The sequence below is a fragment of the Dendropsophus ebraccatus genome, chromosome 10 (genome assembly GCF_027789765.1).
Source record: "Dendropsophus ebraccatus isolate aDenEbr1 chromosome 10, aDenEbr1.pat, whole genome shotgun sequence".
Classification (NCBI taxonomy): domain Eukaryota; kingdom Metazoa; phylum Chordata; class Amphibia; order Anura; family Hylidae; genus Dendropsophus; species Dendropsophus ebraccatus.
In genome coordinates, this window is record NC_091463.1 from 44,346,329 (window position 1) to 44,366,442 (window position 20,114).

Consider the following 20,114-nt stretch of genomic DNA (forward strand, 5'->3'; position numbering starts at 1 on the left):
ATCTTGAACTGATTGGTATCTCTGATCACAACTCCCTTGTCAATAACAGCTACAACTCTCAGAATGCAATTCTTTCATCTGGTCTGGCCATCATGAAAACTTCTGGTGACACCTTGTCCCCACAGACTCTTTTAGTCAAACATTTTAGAGAAGGGAAATAGAAGGGTGGAGGGCGCAATCTAGTGCAGTATCCTCAGAATCTAATGTAGTAATGAACACACAAACACTTTTTTTACATTAATTCATGATCTCAATTTTTTTTTTTAGTAAACAGAACATTCTTCTCCTTGCAGGTGCCTCAGATACTACAACTCCACAGCCCTGCTTTTTTGAGGCAGTTCCTAATTACGTTCCTCTCAAAATTTGTACACAAATTATTTTTTTAAGCCACAGCATTTTAAAAAATGTCAAAAATAAGGATTACCCATCACATAATATGGACTTCAAATGTATTTTTTATGAAGGTGGCAAACACTATAAATTTTGTAACAAAAATAAACTTATAAAGTAACCAGCTGATAGGCTGCTGTCATAAAATAGCTGCAACCTAGCATAATACCCCCTTACTGACCACTTTAGTCTCCATTAATTATAATTAGAGAGGGGCAGGGCGACCATGGATTGGCACTATGGCAGGCAGTGCCCCCAACGGTCTTACCAGATCGTGGAATAAACTGCTAACTGCATTTGAATGGCATCAAGGATAAAGGTAGAAAACATACCTTCCGCCGTGGCATCTCCTGTGCAATAAGGAGATAGCAGTGGCTTAGCTACCATAGAGTCAGGGTAGGCAGCTGCTATGGGGCCCATAGGGGAGGGGGGCCCGGGGATGAAGATAAGAATCATCCTGTGTCCTTTTGCTTAACCCCCTATCTACAGCAGTTAGTAAGTGACCAAAACTTCGCTTACATGCTGAAACACAAAAAAGGGTTATTAAGCAGAGGAAGCGGAGATCTCTGATAACCTCTGACCTCTGCACAGCTCCTGACAACCAGAGTTTAGGGGTTATCAGTGCAGTGAAGCAGAGATCTTGTCTTCTGCTTATTAACCCTTTTTTGTGTTGGAGCACATAAGTGAACATTGTCACTTACACACTGCAATACATAAGGGGTTAAGCAAAAGGTAGTCTGCTCCTGCACCTATGTATTCAACCATAAGGGCTCCTAATGGGCTCTTATAGTCAAAGCGACTCTGTACCCACAATCTGCCCCCCCCCCCCAAACCGCTTGTACCCTCAAATAGCTGCTTTTAATTTAAGATCTGTCCTGGGGTTTGTTCAGCAGGTGGTGCAGTTATTGTCCAATAAAGAACAACTTTTAAACTTGCAGTCCTGTGTCAAATTGGCGTGGCCTAGAGTACCTATGCCCTAGGATTGCGACACCACTCCGTCCCTCCTCCCCGCCCTCTTCAACATTAGGACTGCCCCTAGAACAATTTCTCCTATTCATCACCTTTGTGAACAATGCACATGTGTTGGATCGTTAAGGCCCCTGTGCAGTTTTCAGACAAGTGATGAATAGGAAAAATCCTGCCTGAGGGCTTTCCTAGAGATGAGAAGGGACGGAAGGGTGTTGCTGTCCTAGGGCATAAACACTCTAGGCCACGCCAATCTGACACAGGACTGCAAGTTTAAAAGTTGTTTTTAGGACAATACCTGCATCACCTGCCGAACGGACCCCAGGACAGATCTTTGATTAAAAGTAGCTATCTGATGGTACAAAAGGTTTGGGGAGGCAGATTGTGGGTACAGAGTCACTTTAAATACAGTGGACTGATAGAGCAAGGAGCCATTGGTTCTCTGCTTTGCCACTCTTGTAGCTGCAGGCAGGATTCTGCCTGTGGTCACAAGAGATTTTATTTTTTTGCTCACATTACTGATAGATATAGATTTACATATGCAGTGCTTTGTCTTGTGTGCAGTGGCGGTCTTTGGCACCAAGCACCCCAAGCGATCGCTTGGGGCCCCCAACATCCAGGGGGGCCCCCAGCACACAGGGGGTATATACAACTGGGGGCAGCACACGGGGTCTATATACAACTGGGGCAGCACACAGGAGGTCTATATACTTCTGGGGGAGCACACGGGGGGCTATATATAACTGGGGGAACACACAGGGGTCTATATACTACTGGGGAAGCAAACAAGGGGTATATACTACTGGGGGCAGGACACAAGGGGTATATACTATTGGTGGCAGCACAGAAGGAGTATATATTACTGGCGGTAGCGCACAAGGGGTATATACTACTGGGGGCAACACACAGCGGTCTATTGTTTTGGAACGCGTGTCGAGGGGGGGGCCCCAGACATAACTTCGCTTGGGGCCCCAGAAATGCCAAGACCGCCCCTGCTTGTGTGTAGGGTAGGGGGGCCCTCTACAGTTCTTTGCTATGGGGTCCCATGAATCCTAGCTATGCCTCTGGGAGATAGATTAGTCTAACACATATCACAAGCATGTGTTGAATAGGTATTTATTGATAGTTCGGATTTTGTAAAGCTGCCAACAAATTCCTTATAAAGCGACGATCCGGGGGTAAATAGTGGCGTATGGCTATCTGAATGTATAAATACAAGCTCTGGCAAAAGATTAATCCCATAGTAATAAAGTAGGTTTGGTGGTTTTCCCCTCTAATCGAAATATTGATCTCTACCTAGAAAAGAGGTGTAAGGTATGCTAAGTGATATAGATGAGATTTGAAGCAATGTCTGACGTGATTTATATCCTTTCACCCTAAGACTCAGCTAATAATTCCATTGATTTCCTGTAGTCGTAAACCAGTAAGAAGGTAAATACTTCAGGAGAAACCTAGTTCCCACACCAGACAAATATATATTATAATCACTGATAAAAAAAAGGCTTTATTGTTAAAAAAATGACTATCCTTATTAAGCAAATGTACAGAATATTTACAGAATTTTCTTAGTGATGTTGAATGGGGGGACAGAGGGTGTGTGGGCCAACTACAGACTAGGAAGGGAGGTATACAGTATGAAGGCCTAACTAGGGGGGGACTTACAGTATAGTATGAATGGTGCCATTGCCTTCCTAGTTTTACAGTGCTGTCTAACACATGTTTCTGTCTTCAAAGGTATTCAATTGACAAAATGACTTATAGCGGACTGGTGACATTTGGCAAGAAATTGATCCGCAGACGATGCCTAGATGCCAGCAATGAAGAGTCATGCTTTGCCCGCTGCTTGACCACATTGGATCTTATTGCACTGGGAATTGGTAGCACCCTAGGTGCTGGTGTCTATGTACTTAGCGGTGAAGTTGCAAAAGAGAAAGCGGGGCCTTCAATTGTCCTCTGCTTCCTTGCTTCTGCACTAGCTTCTGTGCTGGCTGGTCTATGCTATGCAGAGTTTGGAGCAAGAGTACCCAAGACTGGTTCCGCCTATCTCTACAGTTATGTCACTGTTGGGGAGATCTGTGCCTTTACAACTGGATGGAATTTGATACTTTCCTATGTTTTGGGTAAGCCTGTTTTAGAAGTTTGCAAAATGTATTTGACCGCCTTTTTTAACTATATCTACATAGTAACATAATTAATAAGGTTGGAAGAGGACAAGAGTCCATCAGGTTTAACCTAGGGAAACCCTACTGTGTTAATCCAGGGCAAAAACCCCTATGAGGCAGATGACAATTGCCGCATCACAGAGAGGAAATTCCTTACCAACTCCAAAGGCAACCAGAATAATCCCTGGATCAACGTATCACCAGAAATCTAATGCCCATAACTTGTAATATTATATTTTTCAAGAAAAGCATCCAGGCCTCCCTTATTTAATGAATTGGCCATGACAACATCATTCGGCAGAGAATTCCGCAGTCTTACCGCTTGTACAGTAAAGAACCCGCGTCCTATAGACGTAGAGGATGCCCACTTGTCATTGTTACAGACCTAGGAGTAAAAAGATCACTACAAAGATCTCTGAACTGTCCATTCATATATTTGTACATTGTGATCAGATCGCCCCTAAGACGTCTTTTTTTGTAGTGTAAATAACCCCAAGCTTGATAACCTGTCCTGGTACTGTAACTCACCCATTCCCTTAAAGCGACTCTGTGGCCACTGTGGAACCCCCCCAAACTACCTTGTTGTAGCTTAGGCAAAGTCCTTTCTGGTGGTATGTTATATAAAGCAGCTTAGGCTTTGATGAGGCAGAAAATCCAACTTTAGTAGAGGGGCTGCGGTGTCTAAGAGGTGGGGCCAAAGCATTTGTGCCCTAGTGCAGCGCCACCTTTGTGGTGTTGCTGGTCGTCTCCCCCTGCCTCCCGTGCCGCCCCCTGCCTGCCTTTACAGGGTTCTATGTAAATGCGCATGCAGCGTTTTTTGAGCTCCTGCACCGCTGTAGGGACATAGCCGGGTCCTCACCGCCTCCTTCGGCTGTCTTCCACGCCCTGTTTAGTGACGCTCTTGCCCCAGTCTCAGCTCGCATGCCTGTCAGGGGCCACCCCGCCCCATCGCATAACATGTTGGCGCACACTGCCTACGTCATCTTGTAGAGTTCTTGGGATCGTATCATGCGCAGGTGCACTGACGCGACCGGCTTTATCAAACTAGTCTAGCCGGTCGCGTCAGTGCGCCTGCGTGGGATCCGATCCCAAAAACTCTACAAGATGACGTAGGCAGTGTGCGCCAACATGTTATGCAATGGGGCGGGGTGGCCGCTGACAGGCATGCGAGCTGGGCCTGGGCCAAGAGCGTCACTAAACAGGGCGTGTAAGATGGCCAAAGGAGGCGGTGCAGACCCGGCTATGTCACTACAGCGGTGCCGGAGCTCAAAAAACGCTGCATGCGCATTTACATGGAACCCTGTAAAGGCGGGCAGAGGGCGGCATGGGAGGCAGGGGGAGACAACCAGCAACACCACAAAGGCGGCGCTGCACTAGGGCACAAACTCTTCGGCCCCGCATCTTAGACACGGCAGCCCCACTACTAAAGTTGGATTTTCTGCCTCATCAAAGCCTAACCTGCTTTACAAAACATACCACCAGAAAGCAGGGCTGTATTAACAGCTGCTGCTGCCCTAGGCACGAAGCCTCAAGATGCCCCATCTAGGGGAGCGTGGGGGAGCATGATTTCGGCCATATGCATTTCTCTACATGGAGAAACATTGCCTGAATCGCGCTCTTTATGGTATTTAACGGCTTAAAACATAAAACAAATTTCCACATTGAATCAATGATTAGAGCAATCTGCATATTGTCTAAAGGAATTCTCACCACAGAATTGGTAGATTGGTAGGTAATCGTTCCAGGTGTCACATTTACCACCCCCATACCAGACCTAACCAATACCACCATACCCCCCCCTCATAAAGACACTGGATTTACTGGCAAGTCTGAACTGGAGGTGGGAGACTAAAAAAATAAAAACAAAAAAAAGGTTGTTTTCTTCCCCCTGCTCCATGGTGCTGCCCCCCTGCAAGGTGCTGCCCTAGGCACCGGACCACGGGTGCCTAGTGGTAAATACAGCCCTGCCAGAAAGGATTCGCCTAAGCTTTAACAAGGTATAAGTAGTTTGGGGGGGGGGGGGGGGTCCACAGTGGCCACAGAGTCGCTTTAATGACCTATGTTTCCCTCCTCTGCACCTGCTCCAGTTCAGCTATGTCCTTCTTATATACAGGTGCTCGATGCTGTACACAGTATTCCATGTGTGGTCTGACCAGTGATTTGTGAAGAGGCAAATCTATGTTTTCATCTTTAGGCAAAACTATGTTCTCATCTTTAGGCAAAACTATATTCTCATCTTTAGCATCTTTAGCATCTATGCCTCTCTTGATATCTATCTATAAATATATATAATTTTTTTTTCAGGTCTGTTTCCTAGCAAGGTTTAAAGCGTTATCCAGTGCTAGAAACAGCACAGCTACAGAAACAGCACCACCTCTGTCTTCAGACTGTATGTGGTATTGCAATTAATCTCCATTAATTTCAATGACTCGTAGCTACAAGACCACCTGTATTTTTTTTTTGCTGTATTTTATGCAAATTCTCCAAAATGATTAGGGATGCTTATTGTTTAGCAGGGTCTGAGCTGACATTCCTCCCTAGATCTTCCCCAGCCCTGACTTCTTACTATTACTGCCTAATCTTACCGTAAAGTGAATGTACCATCAGGCCTGGGCTGAAGCACTGGAGGCAGGCCATCCCACCCCCAGTGGCCTGCCTCCAGTGCTTCAGCCCGGGCCTGATGGTACATTCACTCTAACGGCCCTATTCCACAACCGATAATCGTCCCGTGGAATAGGAGACAAAGATCAGCCGACATCGTTTATGTCGGCTGATCGTTGAAGCCATTTGTCTTTCAACATGTTGAAATACAAACGACTTATATAGCATCGATCTGCTGCCGCCGCTCAGTGGAATAGGAGCGTCGGCAGCAGACCGCCGTTATATCCTATGGGCTGCTTGGACGATCAGCAATCACCCGGGCAGCCCCTTCGCAGCTCCCCCAGGCCCTCCCCGGACTCACCCGCCCGCTGCTGCTGTGTGTAATAGCAGCGGCAGTGAGTCGGGAAAGAGGAGCAAACGGTTCCTCAAAGTCGGGCCGTAGAATAGGGGCTTTACATTTCACATATCCTTTCAAGGGGGTCTCTCTTTCACCAAGCTGCATTTCATCACTGCAGCCTACACAGAGACAAAGCTGTAGCATATATTAGTTGCTGTGAGGAGCTGCAATCAGGTCACATTACTGCTATAAGGGTCCTATTAGACTAAGGGTCCATTTACACAGAAAGATTATCTGACAGATTATCTACCAAAGATTTAAAGCCAAAGCCAGAAATGGATTTGAAAAGAGGAGAAATCTCAGGCTTGTTTATAGTCTGCTCCTGGCTTTGGCTTCAAATATTTGGCAGATACTCTGTTAGATAATCTTTCTGTATAAATGGACCCTTAGCTATTTAACAATAAACAATCGCAAACAAGATTGTTTATCGTTAACCTAAAGTCGTTACGCTGAACGATTAGTAAACAAATGTGTAATTACAGCAAACGATTGAGGAACTACAGCCAACGATTAACAATGAAATGATTTCAGATCTACAATGAACGATCAACCCCTGACGAAGTCACTGTGTGTGACGACACGCGTTGGGTCTGTACCAGGGTATCTGCTCCCATGTAATTTACTTCATGTGGCATATATGGTTGGGCATTTTTTGTTATGTTAGAGGTTCATATTGGTGTTGACAATGATTATATGACGTAGCAGAATAAATAAGAAGGCGGTCACTCACCATACAAGTGCTGGATTTATTGTATCGTTACCATAATAGGGTACAGGCAGTCATGCTATGTGCGTTCCACTAAGGCTACGATTGTTTCGCGTTTGCACGCTTCCACTGGCCTCGTGTACTACGAGGCCAGTGGAAGCGTGCAAACGCGAAACGATCGTAGCCTTAGTGGAACGCACATAGCATGACTACCTGTACACTATTATGGTAACGATACAATAAATCCAGCACTTGTATGGTGAGTGACCGCCTTCTTATTTATTCTGCTACGTTATATTGGACTGTATTCGGGCAGAGCACCACCTTAGTGCACGATCATAAACACATCCGAGACTCCCGGGCTACACCGCATATACCCAGCACCTGCGAGGTACACGGAGAAGCCTAGCCTACACATTTCTTGTACATAACAATGATTATATGATTTATTTGCACATTTGCACTACAGCACTTTGGATCCTTCATATGGTATATTGCTTTGTATTTATAGATTTCCCTTTTTTCACTCTGCCGGCCATTTTACTCTTATGCACTTTATGAGCTTTACATCTGATCATGTGGAGCATTACTAATATGTTTGGTTCCCTGGTAAAGTAGGAGAGTATATTGTCCTCCTGCCTAGTTTCTCATATACCTTTGTGGTTTTTAATTGATTTTATTGCTGTTTCTGTGGTGTTTTTCTTGTTTGTCCTAATAAACTTTGCATATTTTTGGATTTAGTGGTGTGCGCTGTATTATAGTGTCCAGCTTTCTTTTTCATATTTTTCACAAGGTTTGTGAATCCCCTCATGTAATTTCTCTACCAAAACGAGTCTGAATGACTATAAATAATAAAGCATTGGCCAATATTGCCGTCATAACAGTTAATGAACAGAATTTGCCTCCTACAGATGTATGCTATAGTTGTTGGACAATAACAAGAGTTTTTTTTAAACAGGATTCTTGAAAAAAGAGGGTTCTTGGTTGCTTAGGAATTCCCAATGACTTTTTAGCCAGTTTAAAAATATGATTATATCACTTTGTGACCCCCCCCCCCCCCCACACACACACACAAATAGGAAGCTCCTTCAATTTAATTCATTTCTCCAGTACATCAGCCCTGCCATTTTTCTTATAGCCAATACTGATGCTTTTACCTAGCCAGAGCACACACCAAGTATAGAGGCATTACAGTCCTTATCAAAAATATTTCCCCTCTTTAGTAGAAACTGAAAAGCTAGTTTCTTAATACTAAACCAAAAAGTTCCACTTTACTCAAAATTTTCTGAACTTCTCTCAGTTGTCAATGAAAACATCTTCTCTTTTATTGCTCATTGATAAATGAATGGCCTCACAGAGATCAGTGATTTGTATCTTTGTCTCACTTCTCTCCAGAGTAAACAAATAAAGAGAAATGCTTTATACCCAACTTTGACCTTTTACTCTTGTCCTCTAGCTTCCTGCGCTGGTAAACTCATGTTTGCCATATCCCTTGTACTTCGTGTAACTATATTTGCTCCTCTTGTCCACGAAGCCACGATGTGTGCAGCGATGGTCTGCTGCGTGTCTCTCCAAGAAATAGGAGTGGCAGCAGTACATCAATGACATCAATGGCTCACCCGAACAATCTAAGGATTGTTTGTGTGGCCCCTGCTGCTGCTTCCCGCTGCTGTTCGCATGCAATAGCACAGGCAGGGAATGAGGGGGAAGCAAGTGTTGAACTGACATAATGCAGTGCCCCGAACAACCCTAGTGATAGACATGGCTTTTGATGGCTAAGTTGGATTATCTGTCAGCATTCCTTAACAAAGCTGGCAGAGGAGCGCACTTCATGCGACCATTAAACTTCTTGTTTCTTATCATCTACCTCTTGTGATCTGGAAAGGTAAAAAACAAGGGTGGTCCCCCTTTAGCCAGATGTTTGTCCTGGCAGTGAAGCGGTTGGCCAAATTATTCAGAACGCATTGGGAAACTTAAAGGGGTTGGCCACTTTATAGTAAAATAGGTCAGTACAATGTATTAGTAAGTGTGCTCACTGTATATACTGACAGCAGCTCCCTGTATACCTCATAGAGGTAAAATCAGACTCCCCTTCACCAGGCTGGGCTGCCCTGCTCTGTTTTGTTTCTGTCCATAAAACGGCCGACATGGAGGAGCATGTGACCATGCCCTGTCCACTGTGTTCTCTATAGACATATACAGGCTGTGTGGTGGACACTAGGGGGCGGGGCATGGTCACATGCTTCTCTATGTGAGCAATCTCAGGACCAAAACAACACAGAGAAGGGCAGCACAGTCTGGAGTAGGGGAGTCTGATTATAGCTGTATGAGGTATACAGGGAGCTGCTGTCAGTATATACAGTAAGTACTCCTACTAATACTGTACACTGAACTATTTTACTATAAAGTGGCCAACCCCTTTAAGGATTAACAGTAGTGTATTCAAACAAGTTCGGGCGTCCTAGGGGATACAGCTGTATTCAAAACAAGTCCGGGCGTCCTAGGGGACATCTCTTGGCAGGGCGTCAGACGAAATGAATGTCGAGCCTGTGATATTTTAGGAGGTCCTCAAGAAGGAAGTAAGATTTCACCAACCAAGGGAAATGGGTTAATATGATGTAAGTTATGGCATTTTGTATTAATAATTGTGATATTATTTATAAGAAAATGAATAAAGAATAAAGCATAAAAAAAAAAAGATTAACAGTAGTAGAAACAGAATATAAAGTAAACTGTAATTTACTGCCAAATCTGTCCTTATTATTGTTAGGATGTTACCTGGGACATGTTTTTTCCCTAATCCCCTTTAAGTGCATGATGCTAAGCTGTAATACCAGGAACAGCCGCTGCTAAAACTACAGAACTGATCCCCTATTCCACTGTCCTGTAGGTAGGCAATTAAACACTCAAAGGAAATATGTAATCATAAATCACTTATTGGTTAAATAATGATTTTATGTTAAACATTTTTTTAAAGAAAATTTTTGAAGAATTTTTGGTGATTTCTTTTTTTTCCCATTTTTCTATCGCTATTATAAAGTGATACTGAAATTTTGCCGTTTTCATTCTCCCCACTGGGGCTAAAACTAAGATGAGCCTTCCTGTTGTGTCTGTGGTGATAGAAGGAGGCTGCTGTAAAGTGATCTGTACAACATTGTAGCGGCATGTGACACCAGTAGATAGGGGAGACAATAGTGGCTCCCTGTGGAATGACCTCCTTAATGTCACAGAGAACGCTCAGTAATAGAAATGGGTTGAAATAAAAGAACAATTTTTAGTATCTAACTCTAATCAGTAAAATAAAATTGAGGTGATACATGCCCTTTAACCTTTCTGTCTTTTTCAGGTACTGCTAGTGTAGCACGAGCATGGAGCTCTACTTTTGATGATATCATTGGTAATCACATTAAAAATTACTTTGTACAGAGAATAAATTTCAAAGTGGAAAATGTCCTGGGAGAATACCCAGACTTTTTTGCCCTTTTACTCGTCATTCTGCTAACAAGTAGGTACTTATATGGCGTATATGATATAAATGGCTTTACGTTGGTGTGTCTTATATATTCATGGTGAATTTTGTATTGCATCACTGTTTATCTCTGTCCAGTATATTTTAGCATAGCATTTAAAACACTAAAAGGGCTATTCCAATCCAAAGACATTATTCCCCATCCACAGGATAGGGTATAACAAGCTGATCAGTGGAGGTTGGTGCTCAGAAATGTTCAAGTGTGCTAGAGAGCATGAACAGAGTCCCGACTGTGCATACGGAGTGCACTTTATTTATTCCAGGGACACATTTTTATCCCCCTACCTGGTTGGCATCTAGATGTTATATCATTTTTGTATGAAGAGATAAGCTGTTTTACATTAGACACAGGTTTGTTTTTTACACCTAGATTTGTGCCAGCTTCCTCTCTTGCTGTGCTAAGCTCTCATGATGCCTCAGCCCATTATCTCATGAGCAGATATAACCAGTCCCATCTATGCCTATTACCCCCAGCACTCCTTACTAGCCCCCAGGAGATCCTGTGGTGATCAGTTCATGTAACTACATTCTACAGGAAGTTCTGGTGCCTGTATGAGTGACACAAAAAATATATCACCACTGGTAAAAGTCACCAAAGGCTGATGTAGAATATCATGCATTGGCCATAATGTGCTAGATATGGGTAGCAGAAAAGGTGGAATTTGTACAAATGTTTTTAGTTTACTTACAGTTTTTTAATAAATTTTTGGCCCTGAAGTCTTACATACACCCATTATACACAGTTAATTGCCACTAGAATTGTTTGTGCTTCCTCAGCAAAAATGAATGAGAAATAATGAACTGAAGGCTGGATCTTAGGTCAGCAGTGTGTGGGACCTTATAACAAGACTTTCATTATGAGTTAGAGGCTGAATGGCTTTTTCATATAGTACTTTATTTCATGCTCAGAGACCAAATACAATAGTATAGAAGATGCCTGCAAATATTTTTTGTGGAATCCTTTGTGCCCATACAAGAGGTTTTTTTTTTTCTTCTTTAAAACGTATAATTCTGCTTTGTCCTGTTTGTACATAGATAGATAGGTTTTAGTTATGCATTTATTCTTCAATCTTTTTTGTCTTTGTGTGAAAAATGGCATATTCATAAAGGCACATTACATTTGTTGATATTGGTTGACTGTAATGGTAACAAACTGCACTTCCAAACAACATTTCACTATACAACATTACGTATAAATTATTTTTTTTTATTGATGACCAACATTACATAATTGCAGATAAACTACTTTCACAAATCGGCCTGTGTGTGTAGTGGCAATTGAAATATTAGCAATAAATTGTAGTCACTCAAAACTTCTCTTTCTTCAGTGTTATTGGCTGTTGGTGTTAGTGAATCGGCGATGGTTAACAAGATCTTCACCGGTGTCAATCTGCTGGTGTTGGCTTTTGTCATCCTGTCCGGCTTCCTAAAAGGTGATGTCAACAACTGGAGCCTTACTGAGGAAGATTTTCATAATATCACAAATGGCAGGTGAAAACATTTACTTGGGTTGCTCAATTGTCAGTTTTCTGTGAAGTGACCTGTCATTTCTCAGATAGGTCTTGTGCATTATGAAAATGTATGCAGCACTTATAAGTGGCAGAAATGCTAAGATCTAACCATTTCTCACTATGTTTACAGTCTCAGTCTCCAAGAATTTGGCTCTGGAGGTTTTCTGCCTTTTGGTTTTAGTGGAGCCGCATCTGGGGCGGCAGCATGCTTTTATGCATTTGTGGGATTTGACTGCATTGCCACTACTGGTAAGTAACTTTATGTATGAATACAATAGGTAGATTGTAGGCAGCAGCTCCTTGTGTACCTCATATTGCTAAAATCAAACTCCCCTCTTCCAAGCAGGGAGGCGCGGCATGGTCACATGCTTCTCCATGCTCATGAGTCTTATGGACAGAATTGTCTCAGAGCAGGGCAGCACAGCCTGGAGGATGGCATCAGATTCAAGCTCTATAAGGTACACAGGGAGCTGCTGTCAGTAAGTGCTGTGAGTACAGTCACCAATACTGTACACTGAACAATTTTACTATAAAATTGCCAACCCCTTTAAAAACCTTTTATCTCCTGAACCATTTTTAGGCCTATAACATATCATGTCCCCCCTTTCCCTTCTTTACTCCAGATAATACAGAATTAGGCCTTATACACACGTTCTGTGTGGAAGGCCTGACTGAGACATGAAATGCCATGACTGCTCCCCAGACAATCCCCAGGCTTTATCTGTCTTCTGCTCCAGACAATCCCTCTGCTACCTGGTGCGTGTTTCCTAGCATTTCATGTCTCAGAAGTACGCCTTCAGAGACAAAGGGAGGCAGTCCCGATTATTGCACATAGCAGCATTGTCCCCAATGTTGTGGCAACACTGTGCAGCTATTGGACACCGCATGAAATGATCAGAACTTGGACCCATCCCTCCACATCTAGGACTTTAGGCGGCAGGGAGATTTTATATATACATATGCCAGGGGAGGGATGAAAATAAAAAAATAAAAAAAAGTACTTACACTTGTGCTCCTGCACCACCACATCCCCACAGTGTGGCTGGTTCAGGTTGACGATGTTGCAAATCCGCCCAAGTCTTGATTTGGCAATGAGAATCATAGTATTTTATATTTCATTTTAGTTAGGTACTATATAACCAAGTTTTATGATCTTCTGTCAGCTGTACAGAATACTTCTGGGGAACCAGAGTTCTGTTTATCCTCCAAAAATTGTGTTAATATATTGACATCTGAGTGTTAGGGCCCTATTCCACTGGACGATTATCGTTCAGATTATCGTTAAATCCTTCAAATCTAAACGATAATCGTTCGGTTGAAATGCAGTTAACGATTAAAGACCGAACGAGAAATCGTTGATCGCTTTATAAAGGCCCTATTCCACGGGTCGTTTAGAGGAGCAATATCGTTCGTATTCGGACGATATCGGCCGCTACGAACGATATTCGTCCCGTGGAATAGAGTGCAACGATCAGCCGACATCGTTCATGTCGGCTGATCGTTGCAGTCGCTTGTTTTTCAACATGTTGAAAAACAAGCGACTGATATAGCAGCGATCTGCTGCCGTCGCTCCGTTGAATAGGAGCGGCGGCAGCGAGCGGGGAACGAGGAGCAAACGAGCGCTAATAGCGCTCGTTTGCTCCTCCAAACGACTCGTGGAATAGGGGCATAAGACCTGGACCTATTTTTATCGTTGCTCGTTCGCAAAACGTTTGCAAATCGTTCGCATTGAATAAGACATCGTTCGGTGTTCGCAATAGATACGAACGCAATAGCGAATAAATAGCGAAGAAAAAACAATCGCAATTACGATCATAAGTAACGATTATCGTTCCATGGAAATGAGTGAACGTTTTCAGGTCTTTCGCAATAGCGGTCGTTTGAGATCGTTAATCGTTAACGATTATGCAAAAGATAATCGTCCGGTGGAATAGGGCCCTTAGTATTGCCTTTGTTCATACACTCGACACCTATTGGGCTACTTGAACCATTGACCAGGGCAATGGTGACCAGTTGTGAGCCTATTCACACCTTTTCAGAATTAATAGATGGATTTAGAATTCGTTAAAATAATCTTAATGCTGAATAATTGTGCTTTTGGAAAAAGCTTAATCAGATTTGTACACATTGTTTATGTATATGACTACGTAAACTGCATGTCCTGCCAGAGGTAACAGTTTTCTGAGTCTACAGTGTTGTGTTCTTTCAGGTGAAGAAGCCAAGAACCCCCAACGCTCTATTCCAATTAGTATCATCGTTTCACTCTTAGTTTGCTTTGTGGCCTACTTTGGGGTATCTGCTGCGCTTACATTTATGATTCCATACTTTTTACTAAATAAAGATAGCCCCCTTCCTGGAGCCTTCAGACACGTGGGTTGGGGTCCTGCTAGTTACTTTGTCTCTGTTGGATCTCTCTGTGCCCTCTCTACCAGGTAAAGTCTCTTTGTAGAGAAAAATGCTAAAAGCTTATCCTGCTTTGTTTGCATAAGAATGTTTCTGTAACTACCATAGATTGTAATGATGGGCATGCACATAGAGGGCCAGCTCACATTGGTTTTTCCTTAAGGTTACAGTAACAGATTCAGTCCCACCAACATTTGACAGCTCTGCTATAATTGCCAGTCTTTCAGAATATATTTTCAAGACTGGAATTTCCCCTAGTCTGCAATGCACTTTAAGAGCCAAGCACAGTGGTGAATACAAGTGGTAAACAACGTAAAAACCCTTCCTTTATAATTTTAATAATAATCTTCTTTTTGTTTTGTCTCTAAAACTGCATGTTTAATTCCAGCAGTGATGCTGTGCACACAGTAACAATGCATACTATATGCCGCTTTGGTGGGGTGTGTGGAGAAACCCAGATTTCTTCCACTATGAGATGGCAAACCCAATATTCAACTCAACAAAAGCAGGGCAAAACAATTATTAGGGGGTCTGTGACAAAAAATAATGGGGGAAAACAGTTCATGTAGGAATGTACAAAAAGTTAAAGCATTAATGAAAATTTTTGATGAAATCCTATACTGGATTTAGAAACAGACAGGGGAAAAGGTAGGTTGGCTCACTACTTTGTCAGTAGTTTGCTAGGTGATTTTTAGATGAATGATTCCCTTAACCCAGATGTACATGGACTGGCTTAAGACTGCAGAGAAGGAAAAGTTCAGAACCAAAATGGATCAGGCATATTAGCCATTGTTCAAATCGGCAACCAAGCATGGTACAGAATAACTAGTATTACACACATTTCAGATTGAAATCTTCAGCAATGGATAAGGGCTTTAATCCACAATGTGGCATCTACTGGTTATTCTAAACAATGCTTGGTGCTGATTTTAACAGTGGCTAAAATAAAAGACAAACTTTGCCTCATCTTCTTTGTTGCTAAATGTTTTCTTAATTTATTTTTGCTGTTGTATTACTAGACATTAGGACAACATTATAAGTGTGTGGACATAAATTTTCCAGACTAAATTATGTATTCACTGTCATTTCTATAGTTTATTGGGTTGTATGTTTCCAATGCCACGTGTAATCTATGCAATGGCTGAAGATGGACTCCTCTTTAAGTTCTTGGCTACTGTTAATAAGAGGACAAAAACCCCACTGATTGCAACTATTGTTTCTGGCATTGTGTCAGGTAAGAATATTGTGTATTGAGTATAGTGCACACTGGCATTGTATGGGCCCTGTTACACGAAGTGATAATTAGCTGAATCGGGCCTATTCAGACAATTATCGATCTGTGTAATAAACACAAAGAGAGCCGCTGGAGCAGGAAGCATGCCTAGAAGACTAGGAGCGTGGACGGGTAATGTATTAACTATTTGGGCAAGGGCTGCACGGACATCGCTATGTTAAACGATTATCGGGCTGTGTAATAGCGCCTGTTTACAATATTGATTGGGGATTCATCAGCCCATGTAATAGTACCCTCAGGATGCTTATCTTTTGTGTTGTCACTTTAAGGATGTGTTTAGATCTTGCTAATTTGTTGCATGTCTGCTACCTTCAGCTCAGAAAAGGTGCACCATTTTACAGTACAATACATATGAAAGAGGTTTAGCAAAACAGTACACATGTAGCTAAGTAAAACCCCAGCCATTTGATGATACATTTAAGGCTGTTTATGATGCTATTTTTGTCACATCTTCTCCAGCAATCTTGCTTCTTTTTTAATGGGCTGTGACTGATTTTGCTCTGCTTCATTTAGAAACACCATGAGGTTCAAATCTGACAATTACCGATTGAGATCAAGAGAGAAGTAGGGTAATTTTTTTCTTTTAGACAAATAGAGATGCCTTTCCATTGTTGAAAGGTTAAAGGGGTTTTCCAGACAGAAATGTTTCTTTTATAAGAGGTCTAAACTGCAGTAAAAAATACTAAGTATATTTACTAAAATACTAATTTATATTTTCACTGCAGCGCAAACCTGTTATCAAAATACCCACCCCGCCTGGAAAAGCTCTTTAATAGGTAGTAACATTGTGTAGTCACAGAAACAGAAGATTATAGTCTGTGGTAAAAGGGTTAATAACTTAGATTCTATTGACCTGCTCATGATTTTATTCATTCAAATGTAAATATTCTGTCTTTACTTGTTTTCATTGTATTTGTTTTAATAGTATAAATATTAAACTGATGCCTTAAACAATAAATACAGAATATTTGGTGTCTATAGACAACTCTAATGGGCTCTGTTATATAATATCAGCTGAGTTTCCTCACTTAGGGCCAGTTCACACTGAGCAAGATCGTCGGAATTCCGCGGCGGACATTTCTGTGCTGCTTTGAGCAAATGGGAGAGCGTGCGCTTGTCCGCTTCCTCTCCTCTCCGCTCAAAGAAGTAACATGTTAGTTCTTTGAGCGGAGAGCGACGGCAGCGGATGAGCGTGCGCCCTTTCACTCACAGCAGCACACTGAGCACGGCGGGATTCTTGCTCAGTGTAAACTGACACAGTCTTGCTGTGTGTCCTCTTGGAGTATAGGTTAAAAGAATTTTTAAAGGGATTTTCCAGGTAAATAGAAAACTTTGTGCACTTCCTCACCATGCAGTAAAACCGTAACATAGTGTATACCCCACATTTCCCCCAAATCAATCTGCACTCAATGTCTCATAATGACAGAGTTAAAACAGCAGGTTAGAAATCTTATTTACTAATTTATTGTAAAGGAAAACTAAAATATTGCATTGACATAAGTAGTCAGACCCCTTACTCAGTATTTAGTATTTGTCCTCACAGCCTCCACTCATCTTGGTTGTGATGCCACAAGGTTTGCACATCTGGATTAGGGCATTTTCTGCCATTCTTCTTTGCAGATCCTCTCACATTCTGTCAGGTTGGATGGGGACTGTCTGTGGACACTCTCTGTATTATAAAATATTTCCTAAAATCTTGCAATTTCCATTCTCACCGCTGGGGCTAAAACTAAAGGCCGTATTACACGTATCGATTATCGTTCAAAGTTTCGCTATAACGATCGTTCACTAGCGATAACCAGCGTTTTTTAACGAACGATTCTGAGGTTATTACATTCACTGATTACTGTTATGAACGATTACTTTTACGTTGTTATATGGTCGCTAATCATTCCTCAGGACAGCCCACACAACGTTTTATCGGCGATTGACTTATTACACAAACAAATATGCAAATGATTGGTGAACTACCAGAGATAATTTTTCAACATGTTAAAAGACCAAAATTACAGATTTTTCATTTGTCGTTTCATCATTGGGTGTTATTACACGAACAGATAATCGTTCATTTTGATCGTTTTAGTGAAATTTTAAAAAATGATTGTTCCGTTTAATAGGGCCTTAAGCTGAGACTTCCTGTTCTGTCTGTGGTGATCTGTACAGCATTACAGTGTCATGTGACACCAGTATATGAATCGCATCAATACAAGACAATAGAAACTCTCTGTGAAATGACCTCTTGAAAGGTCACAGAGGGGACAGACTCTGTCTATTGTTGGTTATGCCCATGAGTATTGCTGTAAAGCATGTCAATAAATGCTGTTAAAAACAGCTCATGTATTTAAAAGACACGGTACATAGCAACAAAAGCTGGCACGCCAAAATAATCAACTACCCAAAATACGTTATTGTATATCATAAATAATAAATGCAAAAATTAATACAAAAAATTCCAGAAAGAGAAACATGATCCTGTACCCCTAAAAACAGAGGGTATAGGATCATGTTTCTCTTTCTGGAATTTTTTGTATGAATTTTTGCATTTATTATGATTGTTGATTTTTTTGGTGTGCCAGCTTTTGTTGCTATATACTGTGTCTTTCAAATACATTTGTAGTTCTACTATATTGTGGCTGTGCACCCATCTACATATATTATGTGTAGTTGTGCACTCTCTGCCTTTTTTCTGTGGTTAAAAACAGCTTAGGCAAGATGGCAGTCCCCATAACAATGTACAAAAAGTGAAATAAAAAAAAAAATTACAATCAGAAAATAGAAACATTAGGAAAAAAGAACAACTTTTAGTATCAAACTCTAATCCGTAAAAGAAATTCTAAGCAACACATTCCCTTTAACTGTATAGAGTGAATACAGCTCTGTCTGGGTAAAGCATTATAGAGGATTAACTGGAGCAGTGTTAAGCTCTTTAGGTAGCTTCCAGCTTGGTCACATAGTACACTATAAAGCGAGACGTATTGCACTGCTTTTCTTTGCTTATTTTTGTTTTGACATGGAAATTCATTTAAGAAGGATTTTACCATTATGGTTCACTATCTGCATTTTCCTGAATAGGTGGGTCGGAATGTTTAAAAAGAAAAAAAAAGAGGAAATGCTAGGGAAGTTTGGGCCTCATTCAACTACCCCCACCACACCCCAACGGCCCCTTGAGCTTGCTCCATGTCCCTCAGCTCCGTGGGCTGAGATACATGAAGCATGCACTCCTAAAGTTCCTGCTGACCTAAGTATTCAGGTGTGGCAACAAAATTAAAGTGCATTACAATTGGGCCACCACATGAAGAACACTTGAATCATAATGTGTAATATAACTTGGGGAAAGTGGCATCCACATAATTCCCAGCAGCATGTAGTTCATCTTATTAATATTCAGAAACTTTGAGTCACTAAGAAAAAACCCGTCTAGTACAACTCCTAGGCCTTATGTCTACTAAGGTAAATAGGAACATCTTCAATCACTAGTAGACCTGCAGTGATCAATTTATTATCAGGTACACTTTTATTTGTGTGCAGTCTTTTAGCTAATGTGCCTATATTATATGGCATTCACCTTATGTCAATATTTATTTGCAGCAATCATGGCATTCCTTTTTGATCTGGATGTCCTTGTGGAGTTGATGTCCATTGGTACCTTACTTGCTTACTCCCTAGTGGCTGCCTGCGTTGTTATTCTTAGGCAAGTGGCATGCATCATCATTGCATTGTGTCCTGTCTATGTATAAAGACACCCACTCCATTTTGTTAAATGTGTTAGTTGTTAATTGTTTTTATGTCCCAAAAAATATATAATGGTGACTATTTGTTGGCTTTGGGCTTACAGGTATCAACCAGAGATGCAGAACTGCTCTTTAAAGACCTCTGAAATGGCAAAGCTGAAAAAGACAGAAAATGAGAAAACAGACACAGATCTTCAGGTCAGGTTTACTCAGAGCGATACATTCAACATCAGATGTCTTCTGTCACCAGGCAGCGATGCCCCCAGCAAAACCTCGGGACGCATTGTCTATGGCTGTGTTCCAGTTATTTGTAAGTACGTCAGCTTCATTACTAGTACAAAACACATGGCTGGAAATTTATAAAGGGCTTTGCACCTATTTATAGGTGAATTTTTCATTCAATTTTGGTCTAAGTTCTATTTAT

At 41.6% G+C, this 20,114-nt stretch overlaps 1 protein-coding gene across 1 annotated transcript in view; it reads left to right on the forward strand.

Moving 5' to 3' along the window:
- SLC7A3 (solute carrier family 7 member 3) overlaps window positions 1-20,114 on the forward strand; it is a 49,034-nt gene that overhangs the window by 9,680 nt on the left and 19,240 nt on the right. The window contains exons 2-9 of the mRNA XM_069986669.1: window positions 3,091-3,476; window positions 10,569-10,727; window positions 12,080-12,242; window positions 12,393-12,511; window positions 14,472-14,694; window positions 15,760-15,899; window positions 19,548-19,650; window positions 19,795-20,000. Coding sequence (XP_069842770.1) covers window positions 3,091-3,476; window positions 10,569-10,727; window positions 12,080-12,242; window positions 12,393-12,511; window positions 14,472-14,694; window positions 15,760-15,899; window positions 19,548-19,650; window positions 19,795-20,000 — 1,499 coding nt within the window. The remainder of the gene's footprint in view (window positions 1-3,090; window positions 3,477-10,568; window positions 10,728-12,079; window positions 12,243-12,392; window positions 12,512-14,471; window positions 14,695-15,759; window positions 15,900-19,547; window positions 19,651-19,794; window positions 20,001-20,114) is intronic.